Source organism: Melanotaenia boesemani, chromosome 3 (genome assembly GCF_017639745.1).
Source record: "Melanotaenia boesemani isolate fMelBoe1 chromosome 3, fMelBoe1.pri, whole genome shotgun sequence".
NCBI classification, from domain to species: Eukaryota; Metazoa; Chordata; class Actinopteri; order Atheriniformes; family Melanotaeniidae; genus Melanotaenia; species Melanotaenia boesemani.
In genome coordinates this window covers 1,309,622-1,332,553 of record NC_055684.1, presented here as the reverse complement: position 1 = coordinate 1,332,553, position 22,932 = coordinate 1,309,622, and the positions used below count along the sequence as shown (strand labels likewise).

The following is a 22,932-nucleotide window of genomic DNA, read 5'->3' as shown; positions in this document are numbered from 1 at the left end:
TTGGTTTAGTTATTGAATACAAATTAAACAAAGATTGAGATCAATTAAACCAAAACTGTTAATATGTGAATGGGCCCCGGTTCACTTTGTACTGGAAAAGTTTGGCCCCAGTGTAAAAACAAGGTTAAGAACCCCTGAGACGAGATGATTAGTCCTACAGAGAAATCGAATGTGGAGAATTTTTAATAAATGATGATGCAAAGTTTTTCAATATGAAGATTTTAAGTAATTATTAAACTACAAAGATTTGTTGCTTTTGTTGCGTGTGCTGATGTCAGCAGCATTTTAATGCAGTAAAATATCATCATTGTGCTTTACTTTAAATAATTAGTTCATATGATAAAATTGAACAGTGCGGGCATTTAGAGACTTTTAAAAGTGTATTTAGAGACTAAATACGCTTTTTAAAGTTCAATGTATGAACCTGATGAAGTGCCAAACTCACTCCTCCATGTTGCTGCTGGATTTCAGATAAAAAACAAAGTGTGCCTTTTTTACATATTTAATTTTGGGGCACCACAGTTGAGGTTCGCCTAGGTCTCCACATTACCTTTGACCAGCACTGGTTGCTTACAAATTCAAGCTTTTCTTCTAGCTTTCCTGACCCAACAGTTGCAGCATCTACTAACCACAGTATTAAGAAGCTTTCAGTCATCTCACAGTGTCTTATTCAGCAGATAAGGCCTTTGCATTCCTGAGTATGACAAAAGTTTAGTATGTGTTGATATGGCAGCTGAGAAATCTGATGGAATGTTCCAAGGAATGAGCATTAGGAGATTAATAAAGTGCTATGTTTTTTTTCTTCTGGAAACTTACAACAAAATTTTTCTTTTTCTTTTGCAGGTGGAGATGCTAGAGCGTAAATACGGTGGGCGTTTCATAACCCGGCATGCTGCCCGCACCATCCAGACAGCCTTCCGACAGTACCAGATGAACAAAAACTTTGAGCGGCTTAGAAGTTCTATGTCTGAGAACCGCATGTCCAGACGGATTGTTTTATCCAATATGAGAATGCAGTTTTCTTTTGAAGGACCTGAAAAAGTCAACAGTTCCTACTTTGAGGGAAAGCAGGTCTCGCTAACAGACGATGGCACTAAAATTAGTGCACTGGTTCAGTCCGAACATGGTGGGGAAAGAGGCATGCAGGCCAAGACCCCTGCCACACAGAGCGATTTCACGGATGCCATCACAGAACTAGAAGATGCCTTTTCCAGGCAGGTCAAATCTCTAGCCGAGTCCATAGATGATGCATTAAACTGCCGCAGCCTGCACAGTGATGACAGCCAGCCTGAACCAGGGAGAGGCCGCCAGGATATGGACAGGGAAGGGAAACCCTCCCAAGGCTCCTTAGAACACCGCAAACTGGACGAAATGACAGCATCTTACAGTGATGTGACCCTTTACATTGACGAGGAGGAGTTATCACCCCCCTTGCCTCTGTCTCAGTCTGTAGACCGCCCCTCTAGCACAGAATCTGACATGCGACAGCGATCCCTCAACTCCTCCCAGGACTACTGGTCCCTGGTTCATAAGGATGAAAAGGGGGATACCGATACCAGCTGCCGCAGCACACCTTCCTTAGAATGCCAAGAGCAGCATCTGCGGGTAGACCACCTACCGCTACTGACCATAGAGCCTCCCAGCGACAGCTCAGTGGAGTTGAGCGATCGTTCTGACCGCAGCTCTTTGAAAAGACAGAACGCCTATGAGCATAGCCTCAGCAACCAGCAGAGCAGTCCCAAACACATCAGCCACAGCCTGCCACCTCGGGGGCCTTCCAGAGAAGACGACGCCTCCCGCCACCGTCCCCGGCAGCTGGAGGCCCACCTGGCTATCAATGGCACAGGAAACCGACAGAGCAAATCTGAGTCGGACTTCTCTGATGGCGATAATGACAGTATCAACAGCACATCGAACTCCAATGACACCATCAACTGCAGCTCTGAGTCCTCATCCCGGGACAGCCTGAGGGAGCAGACCCTCAGCAAACAGACGTACCACAAAGAAACTCGCAACAGCTGGGACTCACCCGCTTTCAGCAATGACATCATTCGCAAGAGACACTACCGCATTGGCCTAAACCTCTTCAACAAGTACGTACACCCCTAACATCTTATAGGGTGCATTCACACCGGTGCTGTTTCGTCCGCTTTAAACAAACCCTGGTCCACTTCCATGGAAGATACGGTTAATCTGGAATAGCAGGAACACTCATGAGATGTTTCTTTTTTCCTTCTTCTTGGTCAGTGGTCCTTTCAGAGAATATCTCCCCCTAGTGAGCAGTTGTTGTAACTACATGATGTCCAGGTGGGTTGGTTCGCTTCAGTAAAGTTCAGCATGAAAGCAAACCAAACCACTGGAAGGTGGGATATTTTTATAATTCTCACCCAATCAAAGCCAGTCCCGGGGTCTACCCTGGTGTGAATGCGCCCTTAATCTCAAAAGTGACATGATCATTCATTCCACACAGTGTTTTTATATTGTTTAATGACCCAGCTGTTGTTGACTGGATAAGATATGTCTGCCTGTTTTACTCGAGGTTCACTCTGCTTCACTTCCTGCAGTCACTCTGTGCCTCTATGATGCCATTTAATCAGAGATCATTGTTGTAGATTTGGTTTCTTTTAAAGCCAGCCTTTAACTTCATTTTAATCATATTTCAACAATACCACAGAACAAGATAACTCCCTCCTCTCAGTCCTCATTCCATCACTCACCTCCCTCCCTTCCTTATTTCCTAAATCCTGTCCCTCATCTGACACACATTTGGCCAGAGCCAGAAGTGCAGTAGGATAATCACCGATCTGGATTCTGTCCTCACTCCTTCCTTTTCGTGTCTCTGTTGATTTAACTCTTCTCACTTGTTTGCATGTCTCAAGGAAACCAGAAAAAGGCATCCAGTATCTGATAGAGCGAAGCTTCGTTCCAGACACTCCGGTGGGTGTGGCCCACTTCCTGCTGCAGAGGAAAGGCTTGAGTAGGCAGATGATTGGCGAGTTTCTGGGTAACAGACAGAAGCAGTTCAACCGGGATGTCCTCGAGTAAGTGCTCTTTTTCCTTCTGCTCTTTGGCTCATTTGTGTGTCCAAATGGATCCTTTCAGGCTTTTGATGCCCAAACATAGAATGTGCCTCCTGCACAGCTGCGATGCTCTGATAAAAAAATCCTATTGATATTCCTAAAGTCTTTTAGTGATGATGGGCAATGGTAAAGATCTTCCTAAAGGGATCTTCTGGATAATTCAAATAACATTTATGCTTTAAAATGATGGGACTGTTCCAAAATACACAAAGCTGTATCACAGCTTATTCAGATGAAGGGAAGGATAAGGCCTGAAAATGTCTGCTGGTTAAGTTTGAAGTTTTGAAAAATATCTATGAAGCCTGACATGACAGGTATCAACATGTCAGAGCTCCGAATCAGTGAGTCACAATTCTCCTCCCAGCTGAGAAAGATGCCTGTTCAACATCCAGAATCAGAAACCCTGTCTTACCCCTGATTTCCACCGGGTGTGTGTACTCCACATTGTGCCGTTGCCTCCACTGCTATTCGCAGCCATTTTAGTCAGAGGTTTGGTTTCCACTGGGTGCTCCGCAACGTGTATCAGAAGCGTCCCAGACAGGTCTTGTCGCAGCTCTCCGCTAAATTAACACACCTATTTTTGAGTCTATTTTTGACATAATGCCTCAAATTCCGCAGTTCAGAGAGGGGCAGACAGGAAATCAGATACAGGAGCAGTGTAAACGCATCCGGTATTTTTCAAAATAAAACACTCCGTGCAGATTTGTGCTGCTGAACCATGAAAACACGACGCGTTTCACCGGTCAGGGCATCTCAGTGTTTTGTTTTGTTTTTTAAATCATGGACAACGAGACGTTTATCCTGGAAGTGGACAATCCCACAATTCTCCAGTTCTCCTATGAATTTGGGATCTCGCAGATCCAACTAGGCGGACTGCACTCGCGGGCGCTCCGCACCTGACACACTCCCGGTGTAGATTGTCGCACCACGGAGGTCGGAACAAAACCGTGGGGCAGCCGTAAAATGGCGCACACACACCCGGTGGAAATGAGGGTTACTGGCATATGCACAGATCCTCATCAGACATTAAGTCCTAAGATTACTTTACTCATTCCAAGGATTACTTTCATTCCTAGGATTACTTTACTCATTCCTTTGAACTGGGCTGCTGTCCCCTGGTTTCCATTGAAAGTAAATGTGGTTTTCTTTTAGGAGGAGGTAACATCTCCATCTTCTACTGTGTTCCAGGTGAATTTACACTGACACAGTAACACGTATGTTGATTGTGGAATCCCACGTGTCTCAGCTTTCTGTAGAGACCAGGATTATACATACAGCCCTGGTGAAGATAAACTTTTTATTTTCAGGATGCCATTTCAGACGGGAAGTAGAAAACATAGACCTTGTGAAAAAAAGTGTCCAGAGATTCACTTCTTATAAGTAACGTCCTCGAGTGAGTGTGACCAATTCAGGGTTGCAGGGAAGCTGGAGTTTATCCCAGCAGCAACCAGGTGAGGCACACCTGGACAGGTTGCCAGTTCATCACATGGCCAACACAGAGACAAACAACCACTCACTACTAGGCAGAATTTAGAGTGACCAGTTACCCTGACGTCATGTTCTTGGATGGTGGGAGGAAACTGGAGAACTCGGAGAGAACTTATGCGTACATAGAAAGAACATGCAAACTCCACTCAGAACGGCCGCTGTTCGATCCTCCGCAGGCCTGTCACGTTACTGCTTTGCTCAATATTACTTCTGCTTTAAGAAAAAGGCCAACAACTGTCACAAATCTATGAGAGCTCTTCACAGACGATCAAGGATAAAATCGTTATGCAACATGTTTAAGTCCATGTTTTAAAGGGTTCTTTTTAACAGCAGCATACATGTGGAAACGTGCGTCATGGCCACTGAGCTTTCCCATGTGTTGTCTCCAGCTGTGTGGTGGATGAAATGGACTTCTCAGCTATGGAGCTAGATGAAGCTCTCAGAAAGTTTCAGGCCCACATTCGAGTTCAGGGAGAAGCGCAGAAGGTTGAGCGGCTGATCGAGGCCTACAGGTAAGAAATCACACGGCTTCGCTTCCCAATCCAGCTGGCATAGCTTTCTTTTTCACAGAATTTAGGAATAAGGTACTTCTATACATCAGCTGAGGCCCATGTTTTAAATTAGGAGGCAAAATGATCAAAAATGTCTTCATTGCCACCAACATAGTGTATAATGGTCAGCAGAAGCTTTGTTATGCTCTAAAACAGAGGTGACACCAAAAAATTGAAATCCTAATTTAATGTTCTTGAACAGAAGTCATCAGAGCGGGGCAAAGCCTCTTCAAGTCCAGACTAGATCATCCCAGAAAGTAATTTAGAGAAAAAACATTTTAAAAAGTGAGGAAAATGTTCCCCAAGGCTGCTGATGGATGTTGTTTCTGTTTCATTACTGTCCCCAAACATCAACTAGAGAGGCGCCCTGGTGCCTGCAGAAAATTAGCTTCCAATGAGCTCTGAAGGACACCTGTAAACAGGTGGGGCTAAAAGATGAGTGCTCATCTGGTGCCTGCCTGAAGCTCATTCCAGATATGATCATGTAAAATTGCCTGTTTTATGACTGCAGGCTGTATTGACTGATTAAATTGACTGATTTCGCACAGAGATTCCACCCCAGAGAGCAAAGCCCTGTATAACTACGCTGTCTTTCCTGAAAGTTTTCATATCACCCTGAACTAATCAAACCTGCTGCTGCAGTGCAAACATTACTAAAAAACTGGATAACTGTTGGATTTTAATGTCTGATTTATGTTTGACAAATGAGGTAGAACAGACAAAAAGGTTAGCAAAATCATCTTTCCACAGCCACGTCCACCTGTTTTCACCCAGCACAGCCACACCACAAAGATCTGATATTTTTACCATATAACCATCAAATACCATTTTATTCATTAGGTAAAAAAAATTAAACTCTGCACTTGTCTGAATTATATTGAACAATTCTTTGGCGTAACACTAGAAAGAGCGCAAATACGATCAACTGTATAAGTACCACAGTTTAAAAACAATGAAGTATTTCACAGCTTTAAAACACAAGTTTTTCAATAAACTGCAATGATAGAGAAGCCATTATTTTACACTTTTAGTTTTTATTTTCTTCAACTAACAGGTAAAACATTCCCGGGTCTGATCCCAGATTAACTCATTGTTTACAGCGGATCTGATCCCAGTTTAACACAGTGTTTACAGTGGGTCTGATCCCAGTTTAACACAGTGTTTACAACGTGTCTGATCCCAGTTTAACTCGGTGTTTACAGCGGGTCTGATCCCAGTTTAACTTGGTGTTAACAATGAGACAGATCCCAGTTTAAGGTAGTGTTTACAACGAGACAGATCCCAGTTTAACTCGGTGTTTACAGCGGGTCTGATCCCAGTTTAACTTGGTGTTAACAACGAGACAGATCCCAGTTTAAGGTAGTGTTTACAACGAGACAGATCCCAGTTTAACTCTGTGTTTACAGCGGGTCTGGTCCTAGTTTAACGTGGTGTTAACAGCGGGTCTGATCCCAGTTTAACACTGTGTTTATAACTGGTCTGATCCCAGTTCAACGTGATCATGGCCAAGTTACTGTTAATGGAAACTGTTCAGTAAATGTCTCGTTCTTCCTCTGAACGCATCCAGTGAAGCTGATCTGATGAATTAACATCATTTTACTACACATGTAGCAACAAGCTAATATTTACGCCTCTGTCGCGTCGATGCTAATGTGTGTGTTAAGGTGGATGAAGGTGGGTGTGGTGGATCCAGCATCCCAGGTTTTTACACCACAGATGTTCCAGTGTGCTGCTCTTATACTGGTCCCTTTGATTAAGTTTTTAAACCCTAAAGTTACTGCGATGCTGCAGCTACAGCTGCATTCACCGTGCTGTCGGTGTTTTGATAGAGCAAACTGAGAGCGCGTCTGTGTGACGTTACCTCTGTGTGACGTTACCTCTGTGTGACGTTACCTCTGTGTGACGTGACCTCTGTGTGACGTTACCTCTGTGTGACGTTACCTCTGTGTGACGTTACCTCTGTGTGACGTGACCTCTGTGTGACGTTACCTCTGTGTGACGCTACGTCTGTGTGACGCTATGTCTGTGTAACGCTACGTCTGTGTGACGTTACCTCTGTGTGACGTTACCTCTGTGTGACGTTACCTCTGTGTGACGCTACGTCTGTGTGACGTTACCTCTGTGTGACGTTACCTCTGTGTGACGTTACCTCTGTGTGACGTTACCTCTGTGTGACGCTACGTCTGTGTGACGCTACGTCTGTGTGACGCTACATCTGTGTGACGTTACCTCTGTGTGACGCTACATCTGTGTGACGTTACCTCTGTGTGACGTTACCTCTGTGTGACGTGACCTCTGTGTGACGTTACCTCTGTGTGACGCTACGTCTGTGTGACGCTACGTCTGTGTGACGTTACCTCTGTGTGACGCTACATCTGTGTGACGTTACCTCTGTGTGACGTTACCTCTGTGTGACGCTACGTCCGTGTGACGCTACGTCCGTGTGACGCTACGTCCGTGTGACGTTACCTCTGTGTGACGCTACGTCTGTGTGACGTTACCTCTGTGTGACGTTACCTCTGTGTGACGCTACGTCTGTGTGACGTTACCTCTGTGTGACGCTACCTCTGTGTGACGCTACCTCTGTGTGACGCTACCTCTGTGTGACGTTACGTCTGTGTGACGTTACGTCTGTGTGACGCTACCTCTGTGTGGCGTTACCTCTGTGTGGCGTTACCTCTGTGTGACGCTACCTCTGTGTGACGCTACCTCTGTGTGACGCTACCTCTGTGTGAAGTTACGTCTGTGTGAAGTTACGTCTGTGTGACGTTACGTCAGTGTGACGTTACCTCTGTGTGACGCTACGTCTGTGTGACGTTACCTCTGTGTGACTTTACCTCTGTGTGACGCTACATCTGTGTGACGTTACCTCTGTGTGACGTTACCTCTGTGTGACGTGACCTCTGTGTGACGTTACCTCTGTGTGACGCTACGTCTGTGTGACGCTACGTCTGTGTGACGTTACCTCTGTGTGACGCTACATCTGTGTGACGTTACCTCTGTGTGACGTTACCTCTGTGTGACGCTACGTCCGTGTGACGCTACGTCCGTGTGACGCTACGTCCGTGTGACGTTACCTCTGTGTGACGCTACGTCTGTGTGACGTTACCTCTGTGTGACGTTACCTCTGTGTGACGCTACGTCTGTGTGACGTTACCTCTGTGTGACGCTACCTCTGTGTGACGCTACCTCTGTGTGACGCTACCTCTGTGTGACGTTACGTCTGTGTGACGTTACGTCTGTGTGACGCTACCTCTGTGTGGCGTTACCTCTGTGTGGCGTTACCTCTGTGTGGCGTTACCTCTGTGTGACGCTACCTCTGTGTGACGCTACCTCTGTGTGACGCTACCTCTGTGTGAAGTTACGTCTGTGTGAAGTTACGTCTGTGTGACGTTACGTCAGTGTGACGTTACCTCTGTGTGACGCTACGTCTGTGTGACGTTACCTCTGTGTGACTTTACGTCTGTGTGACGTTACCTCTGTGTGACGCTTCGTCTGTGTGACGCTACGTCTGTGTGACGTTACGCCTGTGTGACGTTACCTCTGTGTAGCGTTACCTCTGTGTGACGCTACCTCTGTGTGACGCTACCTCTGTGTGAAGTTACGTCTGTGTGAAGTTACGTCTGTGTGACGTTACGTCAGTGTGACGTTACCTCTGTGTGACGCTACGTCTGTGTGACGTTACCTCTGTGTGACGTTACCTCTGTGTGACGCTTCGTCTGTGTGACGCTACGTCTGTGTGACGTTACGTCTATGTGACGTTACGTCAGTATGATGTTACCTCTGTGTGACGTTACGTCAGTGTTACGTTATGTCAGTGTTACGTTATGTCAGTGTTACATCTGGAGAGATGACAGCAGACAGAAGATCAGATAGACAAGATCAGAAAAAAGTAAAAGATTGTCCACAAGTCTCAAATCACGAGTCCAAGTCAAGTCTCAATTCACTGGAAATGCGACATATGTGAGCCTTGAGTCCGAGTCCCAGACTACAGTTCCCATCTCTAGACATCTGGAGTGCTATGTTTGTTTCATATTATGATGCAAGGGGTCTACTGAATGTCTTTGAATTATACTAATTTAACGCAAACAAAAGTCCTGCAGGGGTTTAGGCTGTGATTTATTAGCTAAAATCATAATAATAAAAAGAGTTCTATCACTTTTTATTTTTACTTGAAAGTTTCTGTTTCTGGTATGATCTTTGCAGCCAACGCTACTGCATCTGCAACCCCGGTGTGGTGCGACAGTTCAGGAACCCCGACACCATCTTCATCCTTGCCTTTGCCATCATCCTCCTCAACACTGACATGTACAGCCCAAACGTCAAGCCGGAGAGGAAGATGAAGCTGGAGGACTTTGTCAAAAACCTACGAGGTACTTACTCTGCCTCCCTTTGCTGCTTCCAGCTAGAAGTGAACCAGCATTTCCAACCACATCACTGTTTCTTCAGCTTGTAACAATATACAATCATTGGCCTTGATCACTGGTTCATGTCAATAAGGGACTTCTTTAAAAATAATGGCAGAGAAAGCTTTGCTGTTAAGCCGTCCTGAGCAGATTATATGGGTACTAGCTAAAGGCTGTATTGCAGGACTAGCTGATTTTTCTGCCTATTAGAGTCTGTAATTAAAGTACAATATTAAGTGTAAGAAATAAGAAAGATTCGTCTTCAGAGGAGCCCGAAGGACAGTTGTGCCCACACTGTAAGATGTCTGTGCAGCCCAGTGAGTAAACCCAGGGCTTCATCCACATCCATAAATCTGTAAATTAGTCATTAATCTCTTTTTATTCTCTTTTTCTCTCATCCTCTGAAAGGAGTTGATGACGGGGAGGACATTCCCAGAGAGACGCTGGTGGGGATATATGAGCGGATTCGCAAGCGAGAGCTCAAGACTAATGAAGACCACGTGTCCCAGGTTCAGAAAGTGGAAAAACTGATTGTTGGAAAGAAGCCGGTAAGTTTGAGTTTGCCCTCCGGCTGCTGCATGTGAAGTGTGACCACTTTTATCCTGCTCTCCGTTCAAGAGCAGAGACGAGCTGCAATGTTCAGAAATCAAATTAGCCAGCGTACCTCTGAGCCCCCACAGAGTCCTGCCTTGTTCATGGCCGAATCTCCCTAAAAATGAAAGAGCATCCTTTATCGGAATGTTCAGATCATCAGTCCCTCAGGGATGGGGATCTTCATGCTGAAAAACTGAAATATATATTTTTCTGGAGTGCCAGGCACAAAAAAGCCAGTTGACAAGCTCCATGATAATGACTGAAAAGCAAACTCAATGAGTCCTGGCTTCCTACCGTTTCCCTGCCAGCGACTCTTGCCAGGGTCCTGAAAAGTGACACATACTGGAAATAATAAAACAAACTGTGAAGGATGTTTGCTCTGTCAACCATAAAGCTAGTTTCCTGGTTTTCTAATCGATTCCATTTTTCCTCTATGATCGTTCATCTGATAGAAGGTCCCGTATGTGTTTGCTAATCTGTAAAATGTCTCTTGACTGTAGATTGGCTCGCTACACCAAGGTCTTGGCTGTGTGAGTATGACGGACTTTATGGGGACATTCTTGGCATGCCTGTAGGAACAAATATAAACATGTATGACTGGAAGGTGATGCTGTATTGTGTGTGCAGGTCCTGTCTCTTCCCCACCGGAGGCTGGTTTGTTACTGCAGACTCTTTGAAGTACCCGATCCAAACAAACCACAGAAGTTGGGCCTGCACCAGAGGGAGATCTTCCTCTTTAATGACCTGCTCGTGGTACGGCAGCATACAGACCTGGACGTGCTTCTGTTTGTCTCTAACCAGTCTAACTTCTTGTATATGCTCTTCACTTAGGTTACAAAGATTTTTCAGAAGAAGAAGAACTCTGTCACGTACAGCTTCCGTCAGTCCTTCTCACTTTATGGAATGCAAGTGCTGCTCTTTGAGAATCAGTGTAAGCTCTGTTTTCCCTCATCATTCTACTTATTCCCTCCAACTCTCACCTGTATGATCAAATCTCTAAAAAACTGCTGAGGAAATGGTAGCTACAGCCGTTAGAGATCCAACAAAACCACATTTTTTTCAAACCATTTGCCAGTATAGAGTACCGATCTGACGTGTTAATGTTAGACATATTCCACCTGTATGTGGTTGTAATGCGCAAGTCCCGAATGAATCATTTAAAGCTCAAGCATCATGAGCTTCATCGTGGCAGCATAGAAGGAAATTATTCAGTTTGTTATGTTTGTTTCGCAAGGTATTCGGTCCTATTTTCAAATCAGTGGTTTTAATGGTATGAATCAGTGAGAACTGGGAGAACATGTAGATTTCTGCTCACTGGATGGCTAATTCAGTGACTCCAGTTCCTCAAAACCCAATTCTCTTTGGTTAAGGACTCATACAAACTTGGGTCAATAGAAAGAGTAGTTTCCTATAACTAGTACGTGTCAAAGCCAACACAAATCACACCACCCTCAGCTTGGTTTTTACCTCCTCTGCCTTACAGAGTGAGGGACAATTGTCATTTAAAACATTTTGCATTTGCAGGATTTTAACAAATGCATAACAGAAAGCTAAAACAAATTACATAAAATGTATCCTGACTAGTCGTAGAAACAAACAGAAACCATTGCAATACCTTTACAACAGTTGCATAGAAAACATTGGAAGTCTTATTAGACACAATATTGCAATGCTAATTAAAAAAATGGCCAAAATATCCTCAGTGTTGAAACCCTTAAAAACCTCCATCAGGTCTCGCTGAGGTCTCTCCTCCACCAGGAGCGGTGGAGTGTATCTCTGTGGGGTAAATGTGATGGATATTTTACCCTTTAGCTGATCTACATAAGTTTTCCAGGCATTTCTATCCCGTCCAGCAGGTTTACAATCCAGCCACTAAATGTAGTTTTATTCAGAGACTCTATCTGGTAAATCCACAATGATCCATGATAACAGCATTATTTATCACATTTCACCATAAAAACATCACCATCACTACTATGTTGCTAAGAGACCTCTATTTAGACCTGGACATGATGATGAAGCCACTTCCTGTCAGACTTTCCACCAATCAGAGAGCTTAGATTGACGGTAACGTCCAATCAGGAGCAGCCAAAGATCAACCAGTGAGCAGAAAGTTCTATGTGTGTGTGAAAAGAAGAAAAATAATGCTCCTCTATGGCTGGAATAAAGCCAAGAAGACGTTTCTGATGCACGGTGGCGCCACAAAGCAGCTGAGCTGGAGTTGGTTTAGTGAGGATAGCAGGTAAATAGTAGCAGGAATAACTGGAAATGAGGAAAAAGTGGAAACATGGAAATAGTTTCTGTTGTGTGTTTGTTTCAATAACAATATTTTTTCTCCTGAAAGCCAAGACTTGAGAGAACGATGAGATGAGAAAAGGCTTGGTCACTGTTGATCTGTGTGTTATTTCTACAAAGTTCTGTTAGTAATAAATTCTGCTTTCTTTTTCCCGTTGGCCTTTATGCTGCTATCAACTCAAGTATTTATTGTCATTGTCACAGAAGAATTACGAAATTACGTTTGGAGCATCCACATGCATAGTTTATAAAGTGAAATACCTAAGTAACCCCTAAAAACCCTAGTGTAAACATTTAGCACAGTATGGATGATCAGTACAGTAACAGTATTGGCAGCAGCTTAAGGGCATGTTGTTGATAAAGTGCATTTGAGAGCAGGGTCATTCAGACAAATACATGAGAACAGTGACATTATGTAGCAATGCAAAACCAGTTCAGTGCTATTGATGGTGGGTGTGGTTATTGTTCATGAGAGGGGGGCAGAAAGGGGAGGGGGGCAGTGTTTAGTAATCTCACAGCCTGAGGATACAGGCTGTTGGCCAGTCTGGATGTTCTGGCCTTTATGGCCCTGTACCTTCTCCCTGAGGGCAGCAGGTGGAAAAGGTGATGAGCAGGGTGGTGCTGGTCCCGCAGGATGTTACGCGCTCTTCTGCTATATCTATTCATTCATTCATTTTACATCATTTTGGCCTCATAGTCTGACAGTTTCTTAACATAGAAGCATAAAAAGCTCTGGACTTCCTCTGCAGGAAAGATTTGTTTCACTCATTTGATTATAAATTCAGTAAACTCACTACTTTGCAAAGTGGCTGGTTAAGGACTTGCTCCTTTTTTATCTACCTTTTTAGATTATCCTAATGGAGTCCGCCTGACCTCGGCCATACCTGGAGCAGACATTAAGGTCCTCATAAATTTTAATGCTCCCAACCCTCAGGATCGCAAAAAGTTTACAGATGATCTGCGAGAATCTATCGCAGAAGTCCAAGAAATGGAGAAGTATCGGATAGAATGTGAGCAGATGTTTTACATTCACGGTGTTGGGTAGCTTTAGATGTAAAGCCTTAATTATAAATTATGTTGCTTGTGTTTTTCCGGCACAGCTGAGCTAGAAAAACAGAAAGGAGTGGTGAGGCCGAGCATGTCCCAGAGTTCAGGTTTAAAGAAGGAAACCGGGAATGGCAACCTCAGCCGAGCAAGCCTTGATGACAGCTACGCTACTGGGGAAGGTCTGAAGAGGAGCGCCCTCAGCAGCTCCCTACGGGACCTTTCAGATGCAGGTAACGTCAGATGTTGTCATGGTAACCCACTCACATAGCGCTCATGTATTAGACGGAGTAGAGCATACACCTGAGCCAGATGCTGGGACAATCAAAGACATCACCCGTAGGTTTCTGAAGAGCAAAAGTGAAGCTCGTTGGGCGTTCCCACCGTCGCCATCTTGGTATCATCACACGTATCGTTAGTCCCGGAAAATCCAAAAATGGGCAAAGAGGTCAAGCTGAGAGGGGGACTGTGAAGGTGGGGGTGGATGATTGACAACCATCAAACTCAGAGCTAACCAAGCTAACCCCGAGCAACGGTAGCTAACCAGCTAACGGAGGTAGGCGGGCTAAAGCTAAGGCACGCTGTTAGCCGGGTAAAAACCGCAGTTGTGCTACACTTTTGCTTCTTTCCGCGGATATTGGATACCTGTCAATCGAAAGGACACACCCTTAATTATGCCAAATTTCAAGATTAAATAACATCCAAATGGATGATTGACCTATTAATCCTAAAATGGATCTTTGTACCAGGCTTTAAACATGTTTATTTCTGCTGGTTGGTCTTTTTAACATAGAAGTCTATGGGTATTTGCTCTGTTTTGGAGCTCCTAGTGGACGAGGGGAGAACGGCAGTTTTTTTGCAGTTCCGCATAGGCTTCACTTTTTACAGGCAGAGGTTGCCACTTGGGGACAATACTGTTGACTGCACGTGTTTCGGAAACTTGGAAGAAGGTGCATTCCTATTCTTGTGCAGCTCTGATTTGGGTGGCTGCCATAGCACTATAAAGTACCAGGGCCAAGGAAGTAAAGAGATTGACATGGGTGTGTTTTATTATGGGCCTAGGTGTTATTTACTAGAGGCTATCAACTCATAATCCTGTGTGACCAGCGGTGGGTGGAGCAGTGCTATCTAGGTCATTGTGATCAATTTGAGCGTCTTAGCTGTAAGAGGACTCAATGTTATGCTGTTGATTTAGGCAGGCTGCAGAGAGCTGATGCCTCACTGCACAAACACACTCAGACAGGTCCGACTTGTAAAGCAACATCTAAGAACAAAATTAGTTGTTCGTGTTTTTCTACTTTTTAGGTAAACATGCCTTTTGGAAGGGCAGGAGTTTTTGTGAATAACACAATCATCATTTCCTATTATCAGTCTTTCACAAAAATTAAATGCTAAATTATTGGATTAACCCTTGAATGCATGCAGCCAGTCTCTTCTGCCAGCAATGCCTCGGATCACTTCGTAGATGCCTAAAGAAATCTTGAGTTGCTTGAGAGAAACTTTATGAACAGATTACCCCTGCTGTAGTTGCTTTATAGTTGGCTGCTTGCTAGTTATGTGCCACTTTAGTGTGTTAGTATCCTCCCAAACTAGATGAAAGGGACGTGTGCACATCCACATTTTCACCAGCTGTGTCTAATCTGTCATGTCCCATGTTCTGGGCAGGCAAGCGTGGGAGACGCAGCAGTGCAGGATCACTAGACAGCAATCTGGAAGTAAGTAGGAAGCCAATGATGCCGAGCTGTCCCTCGCCTCAGTGTTGTCCACTCCTAGCATGCAATTTTAGTTTCTCTTTGTGGTGTTCTTCTCTGTTTTTGGTGTTTTTTGTTGTGAGCACCTGGAATGCTGTGCATGCACTTGGCTGACCAGGAATGGTGTTGTGGCTGTTGCGCTAACTCATCATAGCCTGACACGACTAACATCATTTCAGACTCAAGTTAGAACTTCATTTTCATTAGAATCAACCTCTTAGTTTTGTGGGTTTGTATTCTAGATATTTTTCTGGATTTAGACCCCGTTTTAGCTGCAGCTGCTGCATGCCCACACAGTTTAAATTCACGTCTACTACATCTTTTCACTTACCTTTGAACTCCACAAGTTAATCCCACCCCTTCTTTTTATAATGTTACACTTAACCAGCACAAAAAATAAGAAGCACATTATTACTTTTTTGAGTTTCTTTACTTTAAAACTGATTTTTACTACATCTTTATTCTTCTTTTTCGCATTTCAGAATTGAATAGTGAACCATTCATTAATTTGAAAACATATAGCAGGTTGAGAATATCGATACAAAATACAAATAAACTATGCTAGCTAATTGATCCTATGCTAGCTTGTTTAAAGTATGATAGCTAATTGGTCCTATGCTAGCTTGTTTAAAGAATGCTAGCTAATAGATCCTATGCTAGCTTGTTTTAAGAATGCTAGCTAATTGATCCTATGCTAGCTTGTTTAACGTATATTAGCTAATTGATTATATGCTAGCTTGTTTAATGTATGCTAGCTAATTGATCGTATGCTAACTAGTTTAAACTATGCTAGCTAATTGATTATATGCTAGCTTGTTTAAACTATGCCAGCTAATTGATCATATGCTAGCTTGTTTAAAGTATGCTAACTAATTGATCATATGCTAGCTTGTTTAAAGTATGCTAGCTAATTGATTATATGCTAGCTTGTTTAAAGTATGCTAGCTAATTGATCATGTGTTAGCTTGTTTAAGGTATTCTTGCTCATTTAAACAATGCAAACTAATTGACACTATGCTAGCTAATTTAAACTATGCTAGCTAATTGATAATCTGCTAGCAAGTTAAAACTATGCTAACTAGTTTCAACTTGCTAGCTGGTTTGAACTATGCTAGCTAATTGATGCTATGCTACCTATTATACATGTGGACTTTGAGATGACTAGGTGGATGTTTCAAGCAAACTCATAAGGTAATTGATATTAGCAGCAACTTTACTATTCTATAATACTCAGTTGTTTAAGGAGCATTTCCACATTTAGCTTAACTAAATGAGTCAGAAAGATTTGTCCAGCTTTTTGGCTCAACCAAGTACTGAAGAAGCTGTGTGCACTTATGCCCAAGATGATATTGTGTGATGAAATCATGCACTTATGCCCAAGTTGATATTATGTGATGAAATCATGCACTTATGACCTAGTTGATATTGTGTGATGAAATCGTGATCCTGTATTAAAAAAGAAAAAAAAAAAAAAAGAAAAAAAAAAAAAAAAAAAAAACAATTATATGCACTGCACTAGCACTACATGACAGCACCTGGGTCCACCTGGACTCAAAAGCGGTCTGACTATCACTTAATTATGACGTCCCATCTTGTTTGAATTCATGCTTGTGTTGTTCTTCCTCTCAAATGTAAGTCGCTTTGGATAAAAGCGTCTGCTAAATGACTGTAGAATAGAATAGAATAGAATAATAGATTATGTTAACATGGTCATTTTTGCACAGCTTATGCAAGTTACCTCTATGCTAGCTTGAATTACTGAGAAGGTTTTATTAGTAAGCAGACCTCAATGGAGGCTGACGTGATTCAATACTGAATTTTTCTTACTGCCAACAAATACCTAGAGAAAAGTCCATCTCGTAATGCATTAAACATTGCATTTGGTTCTCAGCTGTAGTATTGAGCCACTGCAGGCTAAAGCTATCTTATTTTTACTCCACTGCCTGAAGCTTGGAGCAAAAAACTTCTATTTATTTTAGTGTTTTACCCTGAAACTTGTCCACAGTATATTGTCAAAGTGAATGTCACCCATTCTGTTCTGAAACTGCACAATTCATGCACAACACACATCAGCAGTAAATGTCAAAGTGAAGCTGCTCAGATAACACACAAATAGAGGATATCTATATATGAATCTTTGGCTTAGATAAAATGGCTAAAGCTGATTGCTGCTCAGATTTTTAGTGTCAGAGACACACATTCAGTTGAATCATTTAACCGTTTAGTTTGCAAATAAATGAATGGTTAAAGAAAATCCTCATCCTGTGGCAGCTCTGGGTGGTATCATTGCTGATTTCGGATGGATTAGAAACGGCATCGTGGATCTATCTTTGCACGTTATCCTCAGGTAATGCTATGTAAGAGTGGCTTAAACAACACCCCCAGGAGCAGCGCTCGACTGTGTGGAGATATTTCCTGACTACATCCACCAATGTCCATCTTCGTCACCAAGACAGAAACAAACCAAAAGAGTACAGGTGCTTGTCATAAAATTGGATGTAATTACTGAAATAACTCAACTTTTTCATGATATTCTCATTTTTTGACGAGCACCTGTATTTTCCCTGGTGCTATTTCGTTTTGTGCATTGCAACATAAAAAAAAAGAGGTCAGCACTAATGTTTAAAACAATAAGGGCTGCATTTCATTAAAAAAAGAAAGAAAATCAGCCATGACCCAGACAAGATAAATGACACGTTTAGAAGCTTCTATAAAACATTATATGAATCACAGATTAATCCAACAGATGAACATATTGAACAATTTTTAAACAACATTAATCTACCAAAACTAAAAAATGAAAATAAAATAACTTTAGATGCACCTATTACTGTAGATGAACTCCACGAAGCTCTCCAACATATGCCCAACAATAAAGCCCCGGGTCCAGATGGTTACTCAGCAGAATTTTACAAGGAATTCTGGACAACGCTAGCTCCTACATTTTATAATATGTTGTTAGAAATACAGGAAAAACAAAAAACACCGCAAAATATGAACTTAGCTAATATAACACTATTGCTAAAACCAGGCAAAGACCCCACACTTCCATCCAGTTACCGTCCCATATCTTTAATAAATGTAGACCTGAAAATAATTAGTAAAGCTCTTGCCAGAAGGATAGAAAAAATAACCCCTCTTATAATACATCCGGACCAGACAGGTTTTATAAAAGGTCGACATTCATCTACTAACACGCGTAGACTAATTAACCTCATAGATTACTCTACTTTACATAATCTAGAATCCACAATCATTTCTCTAGATGCAGAAAAAGCCTTCGACAGGGTAAACTGGAAGTTTCTATTTGCAACACTAGACAAATTTGGGTTTGGACCTGCTTTCATAGAGTGGATTAAAATATTATATAATAACCCAAATGCATGTGTGAAAACCAACGATCAAACTTCTCCAAGCTTTCGCTTACAGAGAGGCACCAGACAGGGCTGTCCACTCTCCCCCTCACTTTTTGCCATTTTCATAGAGCCGTTAGCAGCTGCTATTAGACAAAATATAGAAATTAAAGGAATCCAGGGCAAAAATATAGAACATAAAATAAGTCTTTATGCAGATGATATATTACTCTTCCTTCAGAACTCACAAACATCACTCTCTGAGACAATCACAGTTATTAATAAGTTCTCATCAATATCTGATTATTCTATTAACTGGTCTAAGACTACAGCCATGTCCATCAACTGTGACCTACAAAACATCCCTGATATCAAAATACAGACAGGAAACATTAGATATTTAGGTATAAATATTTCCCCCAGATTATCAGATTTAACAAAATTAAACTATGTTCAGCTACTAAAAACAATAGAAGATGATCTCTTACGGTGGAGGCGCTTACCCATCTCACTAATGGGGAGAGTTGCCACCATTAAGATGATGATTCTACCTAAAGTTAATTATTTATTTTCAATGATACCCACTAAACCCTCCACCAGTTGGTTTAAATCTCTGGACTCTTTCATATCCAAGTTTCTTTGGAAAAACAAGCCGTCACGTATCAGTCTTAAAACCTTACAGCAGACTAAAGATAGAGGAGGACTGGATCTACCAAACTTTAATCACTACTTTATAGCTAACAGGCTGCAGTACATCTCAATGTGGCTCAAACCCAGTTATCTGGATGAGCCGTGGCTAGATAGGGAGCAGGCTTTGTGTGAGGACTTAGTCATCTCTGACCTGCCGTTCATCAGCTCAACCATTAAACCATATAAGTGCTTTAAAAGCCTTAACATCCGTTTTTCCTTAATGGCTTGGTGGGAATTCTGTAAGATAACCAGATCTTCCCTCTTTCCATGTAGACTTACACCCATCTGGAACAACCCTGACATCCTGCAGAACAAAAAGATGATAAACTTCACTCAATGGAAGACTAAAGGAATACAACAGTTAGGACAGATAATAGAAAATGGAAACTTTGTATCTTTCAACACAATTGTCTCACAGTATGGAATCAACAGCAATAAATTCTTAGAGTACCACCAACTAAAATCAATTATATGTAAGAAGTATACCCCTGTACAGTTAGACTTGCAGCTTCCTGTCAGAATAGCAGAATTCTTGAATCTTAATACTCCAAAATTATTATCAAAAATATATAGATTACTTGCAAAGCTAGAAGACAGGATATCTCTCCCAACTTCAAAATGGGAAGATGATTTATCTAATAACTTTGATCAGAAAAGATGGTCACAAATATGTTTAAACACGTTTAAAATGACTCAGAATTCAAATATACAACTAATACAATTCAAAATTCTCCATAGAACTCATTATACAGGACACAGGATGTTGTGGATGGGCCTTTCACCATCAGATATCTGCCCACACTGCTCTGAGAACACTTCTGATAGCTACATCCATGCGCTGTGGTCCTGCACACCTGTCCAAAGGTTCTGGATTAAGGTGTGTGAAGATCTCTCAAAATGGTTTAAAACCAGTTTTTCTGCAAACCCCACACTTTGCCTACTGGGCGACCTGGGTGACACTAACATAGGAATACACTCCATAAACTTGGTCCTCGCAGTCTTATGCATCGCAAAGAAAACTATCCTTGTGAACTGGAAAGATAAGAATAATTTGTCTATCCAGCAGTTTAGAAATCTCCTGTTAGATCACATCAGCATTGAGACAATGTCTGCCTCCTCCAGGAACCAATCAGATGACTTTCATTCCCTCTGGTCCCCTGTGACTGGCTACATCACCTAATGTAGGTGGAGGATTGCGGCTTCGCTGGGATGGGGGTGGATATGGGTGGGGGGTCCCTGGTGGCTTCGGGTCTCCGGTTGTCTCCTGGGTGGGGATCTTGGCTGCTCCGCTGCTGGGTCAGCTGGGGGTTCCGGTCTGGGCGGGCGGCATTGGGTGGGCCCCGGGGTGGGACTGCCTCGTGGCGGTGGGGGGTGGCTGCCGGGGTGCCTGGGTCGGTGTCCGTCGGCCCCTGGCCGGGTGGCCGGTCGGGCCCGGGGTGGGCCGGGTGGGGGCCCCGGGCTCTGGGGTGTCGGGTCTCCCCCCTCTCCTGGGGGTGGGGGGTCTGCCGCTGCTGGGGGGGGCTGGGCCCGTCCGGATGTGCCGTGCCGGGGGTTGGTCCGTGCCCTGGTGCTTGGTCGCAGCCCCGGAACCTGGGTGGGGGTGTGTTTGTATATAGGTGGGTGTGTGTGTGTGTGTGTGTCTGTAGGTATGCGGGTGTGTGGGTGGGTGTAGAGGGATGTGTGTGCTGTATGTGTGTGTGGGTGTGTATGAAGGTCTAGGTGTGTGCGTGTATGTGTGTGTGAGTGGTGTGCGGGTGTGTGTGTGGAGGTCTATGTGGGATGTGTGTGTGGGTGTGTGTGAAGGTGTGTATATATGAGTGTGTGCACGTGGAGGTCGAGGTGTGTGTGGAGGAGTGAAGGAGTGGGTGGAGGCGTGAGTATGTATGGAGGTGCTTGTGTGTATATGCAGGTATGTATGTGAGTGCGTGTGTAGTGGTGTATGTGTATGGAGGGGTATGAGAGTGTGTGTGTATGTGGGCACCGGTGTGTGTGTTTATAGGTATGTGCGTGAAGTGTGTGTGTGGAGGTATGTGCACGTATTGAGGTGTTGGTGTATAGAGGTGTGTGAGAGGGTGTGTGAGTGGCTGGGGTAAAAAAAAAAAAAAAAAAAAGTGTGTGCGTTTGCAGGGGGTTAGGACGTGTCCTCTGGGGGGCGCCCTGGCCGGGTGTTGGGGGCGTGGGCCTGGGGTTCCCTTCCTTTGCCTCGCCCCCCTCCCACTCAGAAAGAGGAAAGTGGCCCCTTGGGCTGGTGGCTGGCCCCTGGGGGGGTTCGTGGCGTGCCTGGGTTGGGGTGCCTGCTCCGGGCCTGTGACGCCCTTCGGGGCCGGCGGGGGACGGGGGCGCCCTAAGCCACTGGCGGGTCGTCTTCCACGGGGGAGGCTTACTCCCCTCTGGACCTACATCTCCTGACCCCTCCCCTCCCCCACTCTTCACTACATACACAGGTAGGGCTGTGGGAGGTGTGCTTGTTGCGCTGGGCGGGGCAGGGGGGTCATCATAGTGGCCCTGTTGCTTCGCCGAGCGGCAGCATGCCTCCCAGCTTTTAATTCCACTTAGTCACTGAGCACAAATAACATTTGCAACATACAAACACGTTTTGGGGGGTGGAACATGCGAGGTCAGGTGGGTGGGACTGCTCAGGTGGCCCCACCCCCTCCTCAATGCAGTTACTGCCCCCCAATTTTAACCCTCTTTTTTTAATTGCAAACAGCACATAATATATTCCATCACTAGTGGGGGGGGGAGGGGGGATGGGGTCTTCAAGCGCCCCTATCTCCATGGATGGCCCGGGGCGTAGGCGGGCTGTCCCGGGGGGTTTTGGCTGCTGGCCCTGGGGGGAAGGTGCTGTTTTGGGGGTGGGGAGTGGGGGGCAGGGGCGGGGTGGGGGGTTGGGGGCCTGGCTCGTGTCTCCTCGCCTCCTGGCTGGGGCTGTCCCCCCGTGGCGTGGGGTGGCGGGAGGATGGTGGTGGGGGGATGGTGTTTGTGTGTGTGTGTGTTGGGGGGGGGGTGGTGTGTGGGTGGGAGAGTGGTGTGGGTGTGGGGGGATGGGTGGTGGAGGGATGGTGTGTGGGAGGGTGGGGTGTGTGGAGGTGGATGCGTGGTGTGTGGGAGGGGGGGTGGTGTGGGTGTGGGAGGATGAATGGTGGAGGGATGATGTATGTGTGGGAGGATGGGGTATGTGTGGGAGAATGTATGGTGCAGGGATGGGGGAGTGTGTGGGAGGATGGATGGTGGAAGGATGGTGTGTGTGCGGGAGGATGGATGGTGTATGGGAGGGAGGATGGTGTGTGTGTGGGGGAGTGGTGTATGTTTGGGAGAGTGGGTGATGGAGGGGTGGTGTGTGTGTGTGTGGGAGGATGGGGTACGTGAAGGTGGATGTTTGGTGTAGGAGAATGATGTATGTGTGGGAGGATGGGTAGTGGAAGGAAGGTGTGTGTGTGTGTGTGTATAGGAGGTGTGAAGGTGGATGAATGGTGTGTGAGAGGGAGGATGGTGTATGTGTGGGAGGATGAGTGGTGGAGGGATGATGTGTGTGTGGGAGGATGGGATAGGTGTGGGAGAGTGTATGGTGGAAGGATGGTGAGTGTGTGGGAGGAAGGATGGTGTGTGTGTGGAAGGATGGATGGTGGAAGGATGGTGTGTGTGTGTGGGAGGACAGAGTATGTGAGGGTTGAATGGTG

At 44.5% G+C, this 22,932-nt stretch overlaps 1 protein-coding gene across 3 annotated transcripts in view; it reads left to right on the top strand.

Moving 5' to 3' along the window:
- Positions 1–22,932, top strand: part of iqsec1b (IQ motif and Sec7 domain ArfGEF 1b) — a 287,178-nt gene that overhangs the window by 257,346 nt on the left and 6,900 nt on the right. For 2 of the 3 annotated variants that reach the window (XM_041981739.1, XM_041981738.1), the window contains 11 exons: positions 844–2,093; positions 2,880–3,041; positions 4,958–5,080; positions 9,326–9,492; positions 9,934–10,073; positions 10,620–10,649; positions 10,747–10,872; positions 10,951–11,050; positions 13,263–13,424; positions 13,515–13,691; positions 15,124–15,173. In XM_041981739.1, the coding sequence (XP_041837673.1) occupies positions 844–2,093; positions 2,880–3,041; positions 4,958–5,080; positions 9,326–9,492; positions 9,934–10,073; positions 10,620–10,649; positions 10,747–10,872; positions 10,951–11,050; positions 13,263–13,424; positions 13,515–13,691; positions 15,124–15,173 (2,487 nt within the window). The remainder of the gene's footprint in view (positions 1–843; positions 2,094–2,879; positions 3,042–4,957; positions 5,081–9,325; positions 9,493–9,933; positions 10,074–10,619; positions 10,650–10,746; positions 10,873–10,950; positions 11,051–13,262; positions 13,425–13,514; positions 13,692–15,123; positions 15,174–22,932) is intronic. The other variant, XM_041981740.1, reaches the window with a different exon arrangement.